Source organism: Poecilia formosa, unplaced genomic scaffold (assembly GCF_000485575.1).
Source record: "Poecilia formosa unplaced genomic scaffold, Poecilia_formosa-5.1.2 Scaffold943, whole genome shotgun sequence".
Lineage (NCBI taxonomy): Eukaryota > Metazoa > Chordata > Actinopteri > Cyprinodontiformes > Poeciliidae > Poecilia > Poecilia formosa.
The window spans coordinates 46,613-65,173 of NW_006800882.1; the positions used below are offsets into that span (position 1 = coordinate 46,613).

Below are 18,561 nucleotides of genomic sequence, written 5' to 3' on the forward strand. Positions count from 1 at the left end.
TCAAACCTCATCCACTACGTTCAAACGTCTCATCCACTACGTTCAAACCTCATCCACTACGTTCAAACGTCTCATCCACTACGTTCAAACGTCTCATCCACTACGTTCAAACGTCACATCCACTACGTTCAAACGTCTCATCCACTACGTTCAAACCTCACATCCACTACGTTCAAACGTCTCATCCACTACGTTCAAACCTCACATCCACTACGTTCAAACGTCTCATCCACTACGTTCGAACCACATCCACTACGTTCGAACCTCATCCACTACGTTCGAACGTCATCCACTACGTTCAAACAGCAGGAAAATGTTCGCCACAGTCTGAACGGCCCAGTTCAGATGTTTTCACTGCAGTCAATGCTCCACTAAAGGCCGTTACTGTTTGCTGTGCTTCATTAGCTTCGTTCACCTTATGATATTGTTGGCTCTCATGTCAGAATAAACTTTAAAATCAGTCAATAGACGGCAGCATCCATTATTGCTTCTGTAAAAAGATGCTGCTGTGTGACATCGTCTCATGTTTTTCTTCTGCGATGCGGGTCATAAAACATTCCCATAGACGTCTCATTTCATTCTCATTTAATTAGCAACATGAACAACCACACAAAAAAAGAAAAGAAAAAACATAATCGACCATGTGTGATCCTCCTGGATAGAAAGTGTAAAAAACGATGCCAAATAAAGTTTGCACCATCACGTAACTCAGAACAGGAAGGAGGTTCCAGCCCAGAGATAAAATCACTTCAACTCGAGAGCTTTGATAGATAAACTCACTTCTTAAGGTCGGTTATGTGACCTTCTTGCTGTTGGGTTTTGACAGAAGGTGGAGGAGTGATCTTGTTCTAGGAGAAGCCCATGGTGACAGTCATCATTCTGCCACTTATGAATAAACCATAAGTTACAATCAGTTCTGATGCTTCCAATGTGAGTTCATGGTGTAATTTGGCTCATTTCAAAATATTTGATATTCCTTATTTGATGTCTCCCTTGAAATTTTGAGGAAAAATCTTTGGCAGTGTCTTCAGGGTTCAGTCATAAAGACTTATTCAGTGCTGACAGATCATATTTATTTGTGATCATTTGGATTAATCATTACTGTTTGCAAAGCGAGACTGACATGAAACCTTTTTTATTTTTCTAGTCACCGATGCATCATATCGATCACTTCCAACATGTCCAACATGTCCTGCAGTAAAAAGTAAGTCCATGATCTGATCTTTGTCTCATTTCTGTCCTGTAATGATGTTAAAGAGACATTGATGGACTGACAGAGACAGGAAGTTAGATTGTAGCTGCAGGACAGAAGACGCCTCCTGCTGTCTCCAAACCACACAAACATCTACAGAGATTTATTCCTCCTGGTTCACTGAAGGCTTTGTTCTGATCTGTTTGAAGATGAAACATTTCTGGAGTGTGAACCAGGCTGGGAGAAACATGGAGGAAACTGTTATTATTTCAACACCAATAAATCCTCCTGGACTGACAGCAGACGTTCCTGCACTGATCTGGGATCAGACCTGGTGAAGATCGACAGCAGAGAGGAGCAGGTATGAAACTCTGCTGCAGGTCCAGCTTCTCTCTGGTTTCATCTCATCATCATGATTCTTCATCTCAGCTCAGAAAAATCTAACAGTCATTTCATCAATTTCTCCTGTTCAGATGTTCCTGGAGATGAAACTGAGAGGCTTGATGATGAACCAAACAGAGAAATTCTGGATCGGACTGACAGACTCGAAGGAAGAAGGCGAATGGTTCTGGGTAAATGGATCATCTCTAGATGAAAGGTTTGAAGGTCCTTGAAAATATCCTGGTGTATTTTAACATCTGATGGATTTTTTAAGATGTTTATCTTGTTTTAAATCACAGTCTGAGTTTTTGGAGTGAAGACCAACCTGGAAGCAAACATGGAGGAAATAAAACTAAAGATAAGGACTGTGTGACGATGAGAAAGAAAAGAAAAGATGACCTGAATAACTGGTTTGGTAGATCCTGTGATGAAACTAACAGAAGCATCTGTGAGAAAGCAGCAAATGTGTCTCAATGTTTTTGTCTGTGAAGATAATTCAGTTTACAAAATAAATATATCTTCTGATTAATCTCATTGGCTGTAAGACAAAGAAAATAAAACATGAAAAAACTAAAACCTGTTGATTCTGCATCATTTTGTTCTTTAGCACATATTATTAATACAACATAAAACTAAACACTGAACTCAAACATTAACGATCATTTCAGTCCCAGATTCCTGGATGCTGTTCCAAATTAAACTATTTAAAGTGAAAGTAAAGAAATGTGAATCATTCAACCCTAAAATAATTTCCACTGATGATTAATTTTTTCCACATTGACGACAGCGTTGATCTGCGGTTTGTGTTGATAATCAATCAGAAACATGTTATGAAATCAACCTGTCAGTAATAATACGGCTGTTTAAATATGAAAACTTTTCTGGGATTTTTGCAATAAAACTTTTAACTGAAGAGTTTTAAATGCAAATCTGTAAAAATTAAAACTCATTTCTGGTTTTTATGAGTCTGAATCAGCTCATATTTAAATATCTGATTCTCTCTGGACAGTCAGACTTTGTGGCAACGTGACAGGAGTTTGGTGCTTTTCACAAGTTAATTATTGCTTAAGTATATTAAATGTATTAAATCAGCTTTAAGGAGGAACGAACTGTGTGGTGACTGAGTGGTTTCCTGCTGGTTAGAGTAACTTTATGCATCAATGTTCACAGCAACTCACTGAAAATTTAAAATCAATCCGATTCAAGCTACTAAATATTCAACAGTGACTCAAACTAAATGTTATTTCAGCTTCTTTATAAACCCTATTTATTTTTAACTTCACTTTACTCTGTAAAACTGTGTAAGGTGAAAAAAAATGCAGAGATGTTGCTTCAGTGAATTAAACTGAAAACTGATTTAAAATTCCTTACAAACATGAAATGAGGAAATCTTTTAATCTGATGAAATATCAGGTTCCTCCTCAGTGAACTCCAGAAGAATGTTTTCAACATCAATTTGTAAAGTTTTTTGTTTATTCAGTAACTTTTATATATTTACAATCAAAGGAATAATTCACAGCTGGTTTGAGAAACAGTTGATTTGATATTTGTTCTTTCTGCACAATCAAATGCAACTAATGCAAAAAAAAAACAAAAACAAAAAAAACATTTTAATAAAACTTTTAAACATTGTGTAATTTCAAAATGGACCACAGGATGGCAGCACATCTTATGTGTTTTAAAGTGTAAAGATTTAAACACATTTTAGAAAAAGTGAATTGTAAATAGTAATAATGTCCTGTGAATAATAAAGATGAAAAAGTTTTACTGTAGTCAGAATGAGATGAAAACTAATAAAATTATTGGTGCATGAGGAAGTAAAAGTTATCAGGAAGTTTCTTAACCACTAGGTGGTGAAATTTAAATGAGCCCAGAACTTGTTTCCATCAGAGACATTTACAAGCTTCCTGTGGCTTTTAAAAAAATTAACTCATTATTTAAACGCAGACAGTTGGAGGAACTCCGACTTTAAACGATGAGCCGACCGCAGAGGAACGCTGAAGGTAAGAAGATCATTAAACTGCTGGAACTGCAACGTTTTGGCTGCGTAGAGCTTTTTTTTTTTATCATTAAATATTTATATTTAAACAAAAACATGTTTTGTTAATTGGAGTTATAGTTGCCTTATCCCGAATAATCTGTATGTAGTTTCAATAATTTACTAATTTAATTTCAAAAGTTGATAAACTTTGTTTTTTTTAAACTACACGTTCTCAACAATCTCAAGGATTTGGATTTGCAGCAGAAGAAACTCAGCAGTTTCCTCAGAGCGACTGACTGTCAGCTGTCGCTACGTTAGGAAGGAGAGTGAAAGCTGCAAGTCAGTGACTGATGGCTAGAAAATGAACTTTTAGCCTTTTGAATAACAAACTTAACTTGACTGCTCTGTTTAATAACTAAGATAACTTGGAACTGATACTTGGCTTAGAATCTGTGTGTAGGATTTGTTTGCATTGACTTTTTGTAAAATACTTCGAGATGATACTTGTTCATTGGTGAAGCCACCTGATGATGTATTCACATGTAGAACCAGGCTGACACATAAAACTCTACACCACCTGTAAGCAGCAGCTCTGGTGCCTGACAGTAAAGGAGTAAATGGTACCGGTTACATGGAGCTTCGATGGCTGCTGGTTCCTGCGGTTCAGGTTCTGACCGTCTCCATCGCTGCGTTCTGTTTGAGCGAAAGCAGGAGCTCAGCTCATGACTCTTATCGAGGAAGACGTGACTCCAAATCCCAGGTGTGAGCAGCACCTGTGATTAATTCACCTCTTATGAGGAGAATAAAGTTTGGCCAACAGCATTTCAGCAAAAAAAAAAAAAAATAATAATAATAATAATAATATTAACAGCAACAAACTGCAAAGGAAGGAGAAATGATGAGTTTCCTAGAAATGTAATGGAGTGGAATTCATAAGTTCCCCCCAAAAAAGTAATAAAGTAAAGCAAAGATACTCAACACATGTAAGTACAGTACTGAAGTAAATGTACTCTGATACTGTCCACCGTTTGATTAAGTTGTAAATGCTCTGGACTTGTATAATACTTTATCTTCTCCAGAAAACCCAATACATTTTCCATTCAGTCCCATTCAGACACACATCCACAGTGGGAAGAAGCTACACTGTAGCCAAGCTGCATTTTGTTTGAAGTCTGTTTCCATCTCCTGCCAGCCGTTGATGCGACTCAACATGGAAACCCAAAGTGAACCTCTGAGCTGCCGTTCGATAAGAAACTCCATCTGGTTCTGGGCTCTCTGCTGGCTGTGGCTCTGCTTGTTATTGTTCGTCTTGGTGAGTCCTGGTTTTCTATGCTGTATTGTACTGTAATATGTGTCATGCTGCTCAAAAGAAATCAATCAATCAATCAAATTTTATTTGTATAGCACATTTCAGCAGCAAGGCATTTCAAAGTGCTTTACATAAGTTTAAACAGTGAGAAAGAAAAATAAAAAGAAAGTAATAAAAAGATAAAAAGAAAAGATAAAATCATTCTGTTGGACTTCCTGTCCATTCAAGTTATATGATCTACACAGACCTTCCATTTCTTAACACGGGTATTAGCCAGGCCCCGCAGCCTAACTGGACAAGGACTCCAGCCTTGCAGCACCAGGCTCCGTCCGCCTGTTTCACGAAAATTTTGCGCTAGGACTTTCGCTGTCCTACGCGGATTTTGTGCATTAATTGGTTATCTGTTAGAGTCTAGAATTTACAGGGTTTTATATACGCGCAATGACCCCCAGTCACTCGCAAATACATTGAAGGCATCAATTGCCATAAGCAACTCTAAACAGGTGGGTTTTAAGTTGAGATTTAAAGGCACCCAGTGTTTCAGCTGTTTTACAGTTTTCTGGAAGTTTGTTCCAAATCTGTGGTGCATAGAAACTGAATGCTGCTTCTCCTCGTTTGGTTCTGGTTCTGGGGATGCAGAGCAGACCCAGAACCAGAAGATCTGAGGGGTCTAGACGGTTGGTACAGCAATAACAGATCTTTAATGTATTGCGGTGCTAAACCATTCAGTGATTTATAAACTAACAACAGTATTTTAAAGTCTATTCTCTGAGCTACAGGGAGCCAGTAGGGACTTTAAAACTGGTGTTATGTCTCCATCTTCCTGGTTTTAGTGAGAACACGAGCAGCCAAATGATTGGTTTCAACCACTTCAGGTGCTACATGTGTAGGTAGAACAAACTGAGCGCCACCTATCTGCAGCCAGTGGTACATAGCCGTCTTGATGTTACTTTCTTCACAGATTAATGATTTTTTTGCCCCTGAATGTAAAACCTGTTAAAATCACCTCATCTGAGTGCAAAAACCTTTTAGCAAAAAAATTTAGATTTTTTATTATTATTTTAAATTATTTTTGTAATTTCAGTTTGTGCAATCCTTTGGTCAATGGAAATGCAGCTGGTGATGTGAGGCCAACATTCAGCCGGACTGTCAGCAGCAGGACAAAAGTGTTGATGGTTGAAATACAAAGTAAACTGGATCTATGTGATCAAACGACGACCATAACATGTCAGTCAGAACAGGAAGGAGGTTCCAGCCCAGAGATAAAATCACTTCACCTTGAGAGCTTTGATAGATAAACTCACTTCTTTAAGTCGGTCATGTAACTTTGATGCTGTTGGGACTTGAGAGAAGATGGAGGAGTGGCACCATTCAAGGGGAAGTCAGTGGAGATGATAATCATTCAGTCATAGATCAATAAATAGATAAATAAACATGTTAACATATGTTCTTTTGGTGTCCACAAGGTCCAGTCATAAAGTTTCATTCTGACAGATTAATTTTATTTGTGACTTCTTAGATTAAACAGGACTTTGTGAAGGTAGACTGACATGAAACCCTTTTTATTTTTCTAAACAGAAACAAACTACAGAAACACCCAGAGTGAGCTTGAAATCTGCAAAACTTCTCCACCTCCAACATGTCCAACATGTCCAACATGTCCTCCACGTCCAACATGTCCTCCACCTCCAACATGTCCAACATGTCCTCCACCTCCAACATGTCCAACATGTCCTCCATGTCCAACATGTCCTCCACCTCCAACATGTCCAACATGTCCAACATGTCCAACATGTCCTCCACGTCCAACATGTCCAACATGTCCAACATGTCCTCCACCTCCAACATGTCCAACATGTCCTCCACGTCCAACAGAACAAAGTAAGTCCGTGATCTGATCTTTGTCTCAAACATCTACAGAGATTTATTCCTCCTGGTTCACTGAAGTCTTTGAAGATCTGACATGAAGTGTGAACCAGGCTGGGAGCCACATGGAGGAAACTGTTATTATTTCTCCACCACTAAATCCTCCTGGACTGACAGCAGACGTTCCTGCACTGATCTGGGATCAGACCTGGTGAAGATCGACAGCAGAGAGGAGCAGGTATGAAACTCTGCTGCAGGTTCAGCTTCTCTCTGGTTTCACATGATTATTCATTATCATGTACCTTCATCAACCTTTTCTGCTCAGACGTTCCTGATGAGGAAAGTGAGGGAAAAAATCAATGGTGTTAATGAAATAATCTGGATCGGATTGACCGCCGTAAAGACAGAAGGCTCCTGGTTGTGGGTGAACGGATCTCCACTGAACACAAGGTCTGATTGTTCTGAAGTTATTTGGTTTTATTTCAAGTTAAACTCACTGAGGCCCATTTAAATCTGTCTTTATGTTCTTCGTCTCCTAGTTTTTTGGGTCCTAATCAGCCTGATTGTGCAGGTGGACGAACACATGACTGCAACAACAAGATGGTTTGTGGGAGGATGATGAAGACAACAAATTCTGATCTTGTGTGGTTGGATGGATATTGTGATGATTATCTGAGAAGTATTTGTGTGAAAGCAGCTTAGCTGTGTTTCTCTGTTTGAAGCTCAATTCGGTCTGAAAATATTCTCAGGTTTCTCTGCACGTTTCCTAAAGATGATCTAAAACATTTTAACTTCTTTGGCAAACATGTTGGTGGGATTTTAACAAATCTTTACCTTATTTTATTTTCTACAACAGCAGGTCTCCTGTAAAATATGTAAAATCAATAAAGAATTTGCAGCATTGGCAAGTTTTCTGTTTTAATTATACCTGCTAAATACTAAATTAATAAGGCGTCAAAGTTCAATCAACTCCACAGCAACTGAAGAGCTTTAAGGACAAAAACATATTTAACTCTTTGGGTAGAGAAGTGAAAACTTGAGTTTTGTTTTTGGTTGTTTCTCTTCAGACGATCCGGTGTGATTTCACAGTGAGGACCAGCTGCCACAAAAACTACCAGGAGGTCATTGTTGAATATGTTTTACTATGAAAGTCACTACAAGGGCAAATTGGGGCCATTATTGATAGAAAAAAAGGGAAACGGGGCCAAAAAAAACTTTTCTAGCTTCAACAGTCAAATAAAATAGAAAATTTGAGATTAATAACAGCAATAAGCTCCAAAAGTCACTTATGTGTCTGAATCTAACATGTTTGAAAGGCAATGGAGGCGATGGAGGGTTATTAATAAACAGGCTTTAACCAAATAAGTGAAAATGGAGGCATGTGAGAGGAGGCTGCAGATGAGGATCGACAGGAAGCTTCGTCAGATATGAAGAGCAAAGATGTTCTGATTAATATCATTCTGCTCCACCTGCAGAGGACAGAGGACACATTTATGGTGAGTTTTTAAATATTTCTGACCAACAAACACTCAGAGAATATCTGCCAAATTTGACCAAACTGTCATTTATGTAAGATGAGCTTGAATTTAATCTGAAAATATCATGTTTAGATTCAGGAAACATTTGGAACTTCTCAAACTAAAGTACTGAATTAGCATTAAAGTTTTAAGCTAATTTAATATTTTATGGTTACCTAAAACAACTTTTGAAGTTTCATAAATGATCTCTTCCAGAGAAAGATATTTTAGGGCATTTATAAATTATTATATCTGATAATTTGCCCCCTACACTGAGACAAACCGTACACAGAAGAAATCAAATCAAGAAAACAAATCTCTTGGAAGTATGTCCTAAAATGTCCTGGGAGGCGGCCATTTTGGACCACAGGGTAAATTTTGACCATTTTTGCCATTTATACAACTCCTGGGGATTTTGAGCTAGGAGTATCTTTGGTCAGTACACAGTTAAGGATTGTGGTGGTAAAAGTTATCAAAATCTTGGCTAAATGACTAATTTACTTCCTCACTGTTTGTATCGGCTCTAAATCACATATATATGCATCATCTGATTTATAAATATTCCATTTTGTTTCTCAGAGTGGGACTGGAGCGTCTGCATCATGAATCGTCAACAGAACCCTGAAGAAGCTGCTGCCTCTCATGAAACCCGCAGCAGAACCTCCAAGCTGCCAGCAGGGGGAGTAGTTCTGCCGGTTCTGGTCGGTCTGCTGGCTGCTGCTCTCATCGTCATCTACAGACTCTGTGAGTTCATCCTGGTGGGGCATTCATGTCATTGATTCACATCAAAACAGAAACTAAATGGTTTGTGTGAACATCTTTGCAATTTTGTCTCCATCTGTTTTGTCATTTTGTCATCAGCGTTTGTCGTGTTGGAGACCAAACAAAGTCTCCAAATCATGAAAGAGGAGAATGAAGCTCTGAGGGAAAACATCTCAGGTGAGACCGAGTGCCGACAACTTGTTTTATAACCCAATTCAAATGAAGTAGGGATGTTGTGTAGTCCATAAATAAAAACAGAATAAGATTAATAACCACTTGGTGGCTCATTATTGTTCATTCCAATAAATGAACAAATAAACAGATTTTGAACTTTGCACCAATTATAATCCTCTTTGGCCAGGAGGACACAACACCCATGATTTCCAAGAGCAGTTTGAGATGTCAGACCTCAGGACACTTTTCCAGTTTGGCTCAGTCCATCTGGTTTCTCTGATGGAAACCAGCAGTTTCTTGATCCTGTTGATATAAACCTTAATTTTCTCTTGTAGATGTAGCGAAGAACTGGGCCACTGACATTGGTTTTCTGAAGTCTTTCTGACTTCAAGTCAAGACATCACAGAATGATGTCGGTTTTTAATACAGTGCCGGCTGAGGGGTCAAAGGTCACAGGGTTTCACTGTCGGTTTTCACCCTGGCTGCTAACAAAGATTTCTGCAGATCCTCTGAATCTTTTGATTTTATTAAGGACTGACACTGTTTTGCACAAAGTGGTGACCTTTGCCCCATGCCTGCATGTGAATGGCTGAGCCTTTTGGGATCCTCTCTTTATACCCAATAAGGATTCTCACATGTTTCAAATCAACCTGTTCACCTGTGAAATGATCCAAATGAGTGTTTTCCTCAACTTTCCCATCCTGCTGTTGCATCTGTCTCAATGTTTTTGGAAAGTGTTGCAGGCATCAACTTGCAAATAAGTAAATATTTGCAAAACCACAATAAAGATTTCCATTTGAACATTAAATATATTGTCTCTGTAATGTGTTGTGTTCTGGTTTTATTTATGTTTTATATAATGTCAGTTTAACTGTAGTTGGGATTATTTTTGAATCAGGTTTTTAACTTTAGCAGGATTCATCAGGTTAATTCTGACACAGGATGTTGATTTATTATGACTTTGGTGTGAAGAAATGTTTAAATTCTCTCTCTGAAACAAAATGGACTTATAAATGCCCACCGCCTCGTCCTTCAGCCTGTCAGCGACCTCCTGCGTTTCCTCCTCCAACTGCAGTAAATATGAGTAAGACACAAAATCACTCCAACATCAACAACTTCCTTCCTCCTGACTCATCAAGGTCTTTGCTTTTATTATGTTTAAAGAACCCCCGTGTGTGCAGTGTGAACCAGGCTGGGAGCTAAACCAAATGAACTGTTATTATTTCTCCACCACTAAATCCTCCTGGAATGACAGCAGACGTTCCTGCACTGATCTGGGATCAGACCTGGTGAAGATCGACAGCAGAGAGGAGCAGGTATGAAACTCTGCTGCAGGTCCAGATTCTCCTGATCCAGTCAGCACAGAAACACGTCACTGAGTCATTCTCTGCTTCTGTTCAGGCGTTTCTGGCGAGAAGAGTGGGAGACATAATGGAGAACTTCTGGGACCGGTTCTGGATCGGACTGACGGACTCAGAGGAAGAAGGCAGATGGTTCTGGGTGGACGGATCACCTCTGGACAAAAGGTTTGGCTGGTTTGGAAACAGTTTAGTTTTCCAAAGCTGAAGTCGTGTTTATTACTACAGGTGTTTCTGATTTGAATCTTTCAGTTTAAGTTTTTGGGATAGTTTACCTGATGACTGGAAAGGTCCTAAGGGAACAAATCCAGAGGGAGAAGACTGTGCAATAATGGGGACTAGAGGAGGATCCCAGAACCTCAAATGTTGGTACGATGTTTTCTGTTCTAATTCTCAAAAAAGTGTCTGTGAGAAAAGTCCAGAAACTGGATAGACATTTTGTGTGTGTGTGTGTGTGTGTGTGTGTGTGTGTGTGTGTGTGTGTGTGTGTGTGTGTGTGTGTGGCATGGGTGCCTGTAGGATATCATTGTATTGTGCACAAAACCATCACTGCACCTGACTCACACTAACACAACCACAGGCATCATGTGCATAAAACCGCCATGTTGTCAAATTTTGTATGAGCTCCAAAACCAAAGAGAATGAAATGAATTTATTTTATGAATTTATTATTTTTTTATGTTTTCACACAAACCTACAAGATGTAAAGATGCAGAGTTTGTGTGAATGATGTCAGGTTTATTTACAGCTCAATGTTAGATGAGTTTCTGCTTTCTAATGTCTGTCTCTGTTTTTTTTTAATCTTATTTTAACTCATGCAGCATTAAAACAACTTAATAAAGAGACAACACATTCATGGTCGTTGCTCATACAAGTAAAAAAAAGTTTGCTGCACAAAACGTGTTTTTCTGTAAATATTTAACCAGGACAGTTTCATATAAAGCTCTGATATTTTCTCAGCTCTTTTTAAGTTTTAAAGGGACGGTTCTGAAAATGGAGTGAAAAGATAATTTTACCATCAGTCTCTTTTATTTACCTTTATGTTTTATGTGATTGTTTAAAGTGATGCAGCGTTTAAACATATTTATAATCAGACAACATGTTAATGTTGAGTTTAGATTAAAAACATGCACTGTACAAAAAGCTTTTTTCTGTAAATATTACAGCTTTGATAGTTTCTTAACTATGTTTCACTATCAGTCTCTTTTATTTACTTTTGTGTTTTTATGAGATGTTTTCAACTCATAAAAAATATTATTTCTTTTTGAGCTTATAACTCTGCTTGGTAAACTGTATATCTTTTATTAAAACAATAAATAAATCACCATTTGATAAACTTTAATGTCCTTTTTATTTATGATTCTGCTCTTGCTTTTTATTTATTTATTTATTTTTTATATTTTTTCTTTAGTTTGCTAATGTTTTTAATATCAGATGAACTTGTCTCCTGTTTCAGCTTTTCATCAGGTTTCTGTTTGTCATCAATGATGTCTTCTTCCATTCACTCATTCATAACTACAGAGAGATAGGGGCTGGTGCCTACCGCCATCTAGAGGAGAGAGACGGGACACCCTGGACAGGACACCAGTCCATCACAGGACAACACAGAGACACAGGACAGACAACCAGACACACACTGATATAAGAGGGTGATCTAAAGAAACCAGCTAAGTTGGTCATTTTTTAAACTGTGGGAAGAAACCAGAGAACCAGGGAGAATCCAACAGTAGAGACTCTTCAGCTCTGCTATAGAAGAACAGTCCATAACTGGCAGAACCATCCAGCTGGTTTGAGGCACAGCTAATGAAAAGTCATTCAAGAGGTTTGACCAGGTTTAAAACATGAATGTGGTACAAATATAATTTTCATTAAAGTAGAAATCACCTAAATATTTTTATGGGACGCATGAAGAGCTCTAAAATGTCTGAATTAAAAAAAACCCAGTGGACCAGAACCAGCAGATGGTCACTGTCTGTAGAAACTTCACCTGAAATCAAGTCAAATTTTATTTGTAAAGCACATTTCAGCAGCCAGGCGTTTCAACGTGCTTTATACAACATAGAATCAGATGATTCTGATGTTTTGATGTCATCACTAAATTCATAATCAGGTTTCAAATCCAACTCTAACCAGGTGGGTTTTTAGTTGAGATTTAAAGGCTCTCAGTGTTTCAGCTGTTTTACAGTTTTCTGGAAGTTTGTTCCAGATTTGTGTTGCTAGAAGCTGAATGCTGCTTCTCCTCGTTTGGTTCTGGTTCTGGGGATGCAGAGCAGAACCAGGACCCGACCTGAGGGGTCTAGACGGTTGGTACAGCAACAGCAGATCTTTAATGTATTGTGGTGCTAAACCATTCAGTGATTTATAAACTAACAACAGTATTTTAAAGTCTATTCTCTGAGCTACAGGGAGCCAGTAGGGACTTTAAAACTGGTGTTATGTCTCCATCTTCCTGGTTTTAGTGAGAATGTGAGCAGCAGCATCTGGATCAGCTGCAGCTCTTTGACCTCAGACCTTCAGCTATGTGGACTCTGGTCCTCTTTGCTCCTCCAGACTCTGGGACCTTGATTTCCAAACAAAATTTTAACTTTATTTTCATCTGAAAACAGGACTTGGGCCACTGATCAGTTCTGATTCTTTAAAGGATTCTGCTCAACAATCCTCTCAAGGCTGCAGTTATCCATGCAGCTGGTGCACTTTTTCCTTCCACTCAACCTTCTATGAATATCCTATAGCTCATACACAGATTGAATTTTGGATTTTCATTTTCTGTAAGCTCCAACCATCAACATTACAAGAGAAAAAGGCCTGGAATATTTCACAATAACAACTAAATATTTGAACTTTTTTCTGATATTCTCTTTGGGAGATGAGAGTAAAAATATAAGAACTCGACATACAAAATTGACCAGAGGAGGGCAGCAAGTCCATATTTGCTGTTTCAGATATTTTAAGGTGAAATGTAATGCTTAATGAGTAAGAAGGAAAGTAGAGACCTGAAGGCAGCTTACAGTTTGTCTTGATGGAAATGATCGAATCATCCTCCCTCTATGAAAAGAAAAGCCTCAGGAAGTCGATGTCATTCATTTTATTTGCAGACTATTTCATCTCAGATACAACATTTCTACATTTAGATCTAATAAACATCTAAAACTGTTTCCAGAGATCAAAAAGACAAATTAATGAACCAGATATCTTCCAGATTCATCCTAGACGCCCATGAACCATTTAGAAACAGAAACATCACTTCAAACGAAAACTGGTGTTTTAAAAATGACCTCAGCCTGTAATTATAGATAAGTTAACAGAGTGAAGAATAAAACGGAAACATGAAAAGGGCAGATGACATCGCTATAGCAACACATTGTTTTTAGCTGTAAGGCTATATGTTGTTCTTTAAAAACAAACCATTTCAAGAAGGAAACATCTTAGCTTTTAAAAGTCTAAATGTAAAAACAGGAAGTGGAGGAAGGAGCGTATTAATCTGATGCACAACAGGAAACAAACTTCCTGTTTGCTGTTGGCCAGTCGAGGCTTTTACAGCTTATACAGCCAATAATAATAATGAGTTTAACATTAAAACAAATCAAGGAAAAATAATTTTGATGGAAAATTTAAAGAGTATGTTAACATTTTAAGGAATAAATGTTAAATGTGACAACATGTTTATAAAACCTTCATCTCTGCAGCTTCTTGATCTTAAACTTCAAACACTTGAACTCAGTTTAGCTGTTTTCTCACAGATACTTTTCTGAGGACGTTTACAGGACGTATCAAACCAGGACTTCAGATCATCAGATCCTCCTTTCTTTTCTTTCTTTCCCATCCTCACACAGTCAGCTTCAGCAGAATGAGCAGGACTCTTGTTGTCAGGTTGGGTCTGATTCCAAAAACTCAAACTTTGAGAGAAACACAAAGAAAATAACAGATAAAGACACAGAGAAAAATTCAAACAGAGACGTTTTATCATCAATCAAACCTTTGATCCAGAGCTGATCCGTCCATCCAGAGCCATTTTCCTTCTTCCTTTGAGTCCGTCAGTCCGATCCAGAACTTGTCCTGATTATCCTTCATTAAGTCTCTCACTCTTCCTATGAGGAACACCTGAACAGGAAAAGTTGTTAAAAATGAGATTTTTCTGAGCTGAGATGAAACCAGAGAGAAGCTGAACCTGCAGCAGAGTTTCATACCTGCTCCTCTCTGCTGTCGATCTTCACCAGGTCTGATCCCAGATCAGTGCAGGAACGTCTGCTGTCAGTCCAGGAGGATTTACTGGTGGAGAAATAATAACAGTTTCCTCCATGTTGCTCCCATCTTGCTTCACACTTCAGACATGTCAGATCTTCAAAGACAAAACCTTCAATGAACCAGGAGGAATAAATCTCTGTAGATATTTGTGTGGTTTGGAGACAGCAGGAGGCGTCTTCTGTCCTGCAGCTACAATCTAACTTCCTGTCTCTGTCAGTCCATCAATGTCTCTTTAACATCATTACAGGACAGAAATGAGACAAAGATCAGATCATGGACTTACTTTTTGCTTCAGGAGGTGGAGGACATGTTAGTCTAGAATTTGCAGTGTCCATTTTTAGTTTGGAATTTATTTCTACAATAAAAAAGATCATTGTGACTTCCTGTGTCTCATTAATGCGTCTTTAACATCATTAGAGGGCAGAAATGGAAAACATCAAATACGAAGCTCAAAAGTGGATTCTTGGTTCATTATCTGATCAAAAGTTGGAAACTTTGTCTTTTTCTCATCAGTAGTGAGTGAAAAACAAAGACAAGCAGCAGAAGTTTGCCTGCAGTTGAAAAAGAACCTAACATTTTTATAACTGGAAAACAGATTGATGTCAGTAATGTGTCAGAATTAAACTTGAGATTATTGTAAAAAATCTTGATTTAATTGAATTAGACTCAAGTTAAAATGTTCTAATAGCTCAGAATGAAAGTTTTAATTAAACATTTTGAACACTTTTAAATCTTGACAGTCTGACCTTTACTTTTACTGATCACCAGTTTAATAATATTTTCCAGTTGAGATCAATTTGAACAGAGAAAAATAAAAGTACCAGATTAAAAGAAATGTAAAATAAAATCCAGAAAATCTTTAACTTTTACAAAAAAAAAATCAACAATAATATATAGAACAATAAAAACATTTAAACTCACTGTCTGCAAGGGCGATGATGGTAACCACCAATATGCCAATGATAACCAGCAGGACCACTCGCTCTGTGGTGACCTTTGACCTTATGCCCTGTCCAGCTTGTTGAGCATCTATGGCACACTTTGAACAGACTGAGATGGAAAACAGACAAACTTCTGTCAAAGGTCCAATAACTGAGAACAGCAGTACTAATGTTTCTTTCTGATATGAAATAATAATATTCTCATTATGATCTGAACTGACAGAAAAACATGGCCGCCACATTCAGTCCAGCGATATTCTACAGTTTCGATCACCTTTCTACCAAAAAGGCTAAGAAACATAAAGCAGAGTGATCTGTAGAGTTCTGGTTACTTTGTAATAAAAGCGTAAATGAAGGTTTGTTCTCAGAATCACTTCATGCATCACATCTAAGAACCTAAGAAACAAACAGAAAAGGTAAACTCTGGATCACCAAACATGGCAGAAGAGGAACTGAAGCGATGACGCTGTTGTTGCTTCTGATGAGGAAAATCTTTAAATAGAAATGACTTCTGCTCAGAAACTTCTTGATTCTTGAAAAACTACGGTGCAGTTAATGAGACGCATCTTTTCTGGCTGATCTGTTTCCATGAGTACATTTACTGTTCAGCTACTTTAATTTCCTAATTTAACATAAAAAACATAAAATATCTAACAGAGATGGCAACAAAACATCAAATACTACATTTTAATAAATCAGAGAGTGTGCTAATACAAACTGGCTGACTTTTTTTATTTTGCTCACCTGGATGTTTGGTTCTTGGCATCGTGACGTTAGAATAAACGACTTCAGCTCCTGGAGCCTCATCTGGACAACAGAAACACAGAGAAGTGTGAAGGAGATCAGAGAACTAAACGGATTAAATGGATAAACTAAGCACCCAATCAGAGACAAGGTTATTGAAGTATAATTCAGAGGATGGATACCAAAAAGAAAACTTCTGGAGGGTAATTTGATACCATCTAGATGAGAACTACTGCTCAGGACAAGTTTTTATTTCCCAGCATCACAACAACCTGAAACATCTAAAGCTGCAGATAAATGATCTGAAGACAAGAAGGTGGAGGTTCTGGAGAGGCCCAGTCAAAGCCCGGACCTCAATCCCATAGAGAATATGAGGATGTTTTTTTTCTGGAAATCAGTCATTCTTGTTCAGTGAAAAACAATAAACGAGAATGACTTTAATGCTTTTTGTTGTTGTTATTGTTGTTGTTTTAATTCCTACGTTAAAAGAGTCACATTTTGTTGCTCCTGACTGACTGAAATCCAGAGGTGAGTCGTTTTCAGATGGACATTCTTACCTTCGGCTCTTGGTCTGTTGAACTTCACATCAGTGTACATTACATCGTCTTCAGCCATCGTCCTGCTGAAGAACAGACCAGATGTTTCTGTCAGCTTTTAAAATAATCCTGATGTCAGCGATGCCGGTCACATCTGACAGGAAGTCCCAAATTAAACAGTGTTAATTCTATGCAGCACAGCGGTTTGAAATAAAACTTTAAATTATGAGCAGATACTAAACATACTATTTCAATCCATGTGTAAAGCAGCAGATGAAGCTGATAAAACTTTGATCACTTTTACCTTAAAGATGAATAATTTAGTCTTGTGTGCCGTTTGGTGTCAGAGGAACTGAAGACAGGAAGCTTGTTAACTTGTCAAAACCACTTCAGATTAAACTGTGATCTCAGCTTTTGCAGCTTTTCCTTCATCTGAGGAACAAAAGCCTAAAAACAGACAAGCTGTCCAAACCTGGACAGATGACATATGATGAGAGGCGGCCTGGGATTGGTGTGTTGGTAATTACCATAAATGTGCAGCGTGGAGGCTTTCTAGTGCAGTGGTTTTCTAAGTGGGGGCCACCAGGGGGCGGTAGAGGGCCTCAGAAAGTTGGAGGGAAAAGAAGAAAAGTAAGAAAAAAGTTATTTTTTTCAATCAGAAATGTTTATTTTACAAATTTAATTCAAGGTATAAGTTATAAAGCAAGTGTCAAGACGTGCTTATAAATAATCAACGATAATTATTGTTGATTATTTGAACACAATGTTTTGATTATTGTGTTCTTTAGTTTCATATTTTAATCAGCTTTGTTTCTATTTTACTTTAGTTCAGTACTCACTGGTTCTAATTTATTATGTTTATTCCCTGTATCTAATAATATGTTAATCATAAAAACAAAACTGATTTAATCAAAATAAAAAACTTTGGAACACAGAAAATAATAAACAAACTCCAAAAACAAGTAAACAACCCAGAAGCCTGACAAGTTTGACTTTTGATTCCAGAGATCCTGGATGGTGCCCTGATTCAACTAAAGACATTTTATTTGTATTAATAGTTTAATAATACCTTATTAATCAAATTATTAATTATATAAACAAAGCATTGATGCAAATTTCCAACTGGAGAATAACTTAAAATGAGAGCAGCAGAGAAATGTATGGCTTTAGCCGCTCCGATGCAACAATGCAATTTAAAAACAAGCTTTGAACAAACAGATCGGCCACAGGGGGGCAGCACATCCACATCTGAGTTTCATGATAAAAACAGGAAGCCTCTTGGGTTGGGGTCTTTCTTCTTCCAGTGCATGTTCTCTCCTCCCACAGCCTGCATGTCAGGTTAACTGGAGTGGATGTGGGCATGCAGGGCAGGTCCAGTCGCCTCTGGACAGACTGATCCAAAGGCGACTGGACCAGTCTGTCTTCTCTTCCTGTTCTTGTTGAAGACAGACACTTGTTCTCTCTGCTCCCTCCTTGTCTGTCCTGTGCTGTCTTTTTTGGAGCCTCTCTTTGCATTTCATCTGAAGTCATGGATCTGGTCAGCTGGTCTCTCAAC

At 38.0% G+C, this 18,561-nt stretch overlaps 3 protein-coding genes and 1 long non-coding RNA gene across 8 annotated transcripts; 3 read left to right on the plus strand and 1 right to left on the minus strand.

Moving 5' to 3' along the window:
- Positions 1-618: 618 nt before the first annotated feature.
- LOC103132165 (uncharacterized) lies at positions 619-2,144 on the plus strand. Of its 2 annotated transcripts, XR_001660871.1 has the most exons (4): positions 619-1,204; positions 1,402-1,553; positions 1,666-1,790; positions 1,873-2,144. It is a non-coding gene; the product is annotated as an uncharacterized LOC103132165 (long non-coding RNA). The 2 variants fall into 2 exon arrangements; XR_475506.2 differs by having other exon boundaries at positions 619-1,553.
- A 4,682-nt stretch (positions 2,145-6,826) lies between these two features.
- Positions 6,827-7,440, plus strand: LOC103132166 (CD209 antigen-like protein E). Its single transcript, XM_016667192.1, has 3 exons — positions 6,827-6,967; positions 7,055-7,179; positions 7,269-7,440. The coding sequence occupies exons 1-3, from the start codon at positions 6,827-6,829 to the stop codon at positions 7,429-7,431; spliced, it is 429 nt and encodes a 142-aa protein (XP_016522678.1). The 3' UTR covers positions 7,432-7,440.
- Positions 7,441-8,830: 1,390 nt separating this feature from the next.
- On the plus strand, positions 8,831-11,818 carry LOC107835041 (hepatic lectin-like). The gene is made up of 6 exons (XM_016667191.1): positions 8,831-8,990; positions 9,108-9,185; positions 10,219-10,266; positions 10,347-10,498; positions 10,584-10,708; positions 10,793-11,818. Exons 1-6 carry the CDS (start codon positions 8,849-8,851, stop codon positions 10,971-10,973), a joined length of 726 nt encoding a protein of 241 aa, XP_016522677.1. The 5' UTR covers positions 8,831-8,848; the 3' UTR covers positions 10,974-11,818.
- A 1,829-nt stretch (positions 11,819-13,647) lies between these two features.
- Positions 13,648-17,538, minus strand: LOC103132164 (hepatic lectin-like). 4 transcript variants are annotated; one of them, XM_007543921.2, is made up of 8 exons: positions 17,311-17,538; positions 17,028-17,089; positions 16,471-16,533; positions 15,707-15,835; positions 15,069-15,140; positions 14,728-14,879; positions 14,517-14,641; positions 13,648-14,436 (listed from the first exon to the last, which is right to left on the minus strand). In XM_007543921.2, the coding sequence occupies exons 2-8, from the start codon at positions 17,083-17,085 to the stop codon at positions 14,244-14,246; spliced, it is 792 nt and encodes a 263-aa protein (XP_007543983.1). In that variant the 5' UTR covers positions 17,086-17,089; positions 17,311-17,538; the 3' UTR covers positions 13,648-14,243. The 4 variants fall into 4 exon arrangements, with proteins under 4 accessions (XP_007543983.1, XP_016522672.1, XP_007543982.1 ...); XM_016667186.1 differs by having other exon boundaries at positions 17,028-17,092; XM_007543920.2 differs by having other exon boundaries at positions 17,028-17,160.
- Positions 17,539-18,561: the final 1,023 nt, after the last annotated feature.

What these genes read in the sequence shown, in the direction of transcription:
- LOC107835041 (XM_016667191.1), top strand. Translation starts at nt 8,849, where the DNA reads ATGAATCGTCAACAGAACCCTGAAGAAGCTGCTGCCTCTCATGAAACC. An exon ending in TCTGAGGGAAAACATCTCAG is followed by an intron (nt 9,186 to 10,218) that starts GTGAGACCGAGT and finishes CTCGTCCTTCAG; the next exon opens with CCTGTCAGCGACCTCCTGCG. An exon ending in GGATCACCTCTGGACAAAAG is followed by an intron (nt 10,709 to 10,792) that starts GTTTGGCTGGTT and finishes TGAATCTTTCAG; the next exon opens with TTTAAGTTTTTGGGATAGTT.
- LOC103132166 (XM_016667192.1), top strand. Translation starts at nt 6,827, where the DNA reads ATGAAGTGTGAACCAGGCTGGGAGCCACATGGAGGAAACTGTTATTAT. An exon ending in TCGACAGCAGAGAGGAGCAG is followed by an intron (nt 6,968 to 7,054) that starts GTATGAAACTCT and finishes TTTTCTGCTCAG; the next exon opens with ACGTTCCTGATGAGGAAAGT. An exon ending in GGATCTCCACTGAACACAAG is followed by an intron (nt 7,180 to 7,268) that starts GTCTGATTGTTC and finishes TTCGTCTCCTAG; the next exon opens with TTTTTTGGGTCCTAATCAGC.
- LOC103132164 (XM_007543921.2), bottom strand. Translation starts at nt 17,085, where the DNA reads ATGGCTGAAGACGATGTAATGTACACTGATGTGAAGTTCAACAGACCA. An exon ending in CAACAGACCAAGAGCCGAAG is followed by an intron (nt 16,534 to 17,027) that starts GTAAGAATGTCC and finishes TCTGTTGTCCAG; the next exon opens with ATGAGGCTCCAGGAGCTGAA. An exon ending in GCCAAGAACCAAACATCCAG is followed by an intron (nt 15,836 to 16,470) that starts GTGAGCAAAATA and finishes TTTCCATCTCAG; the next exon opens with TCTGTTCAAAGTGTGCCATA.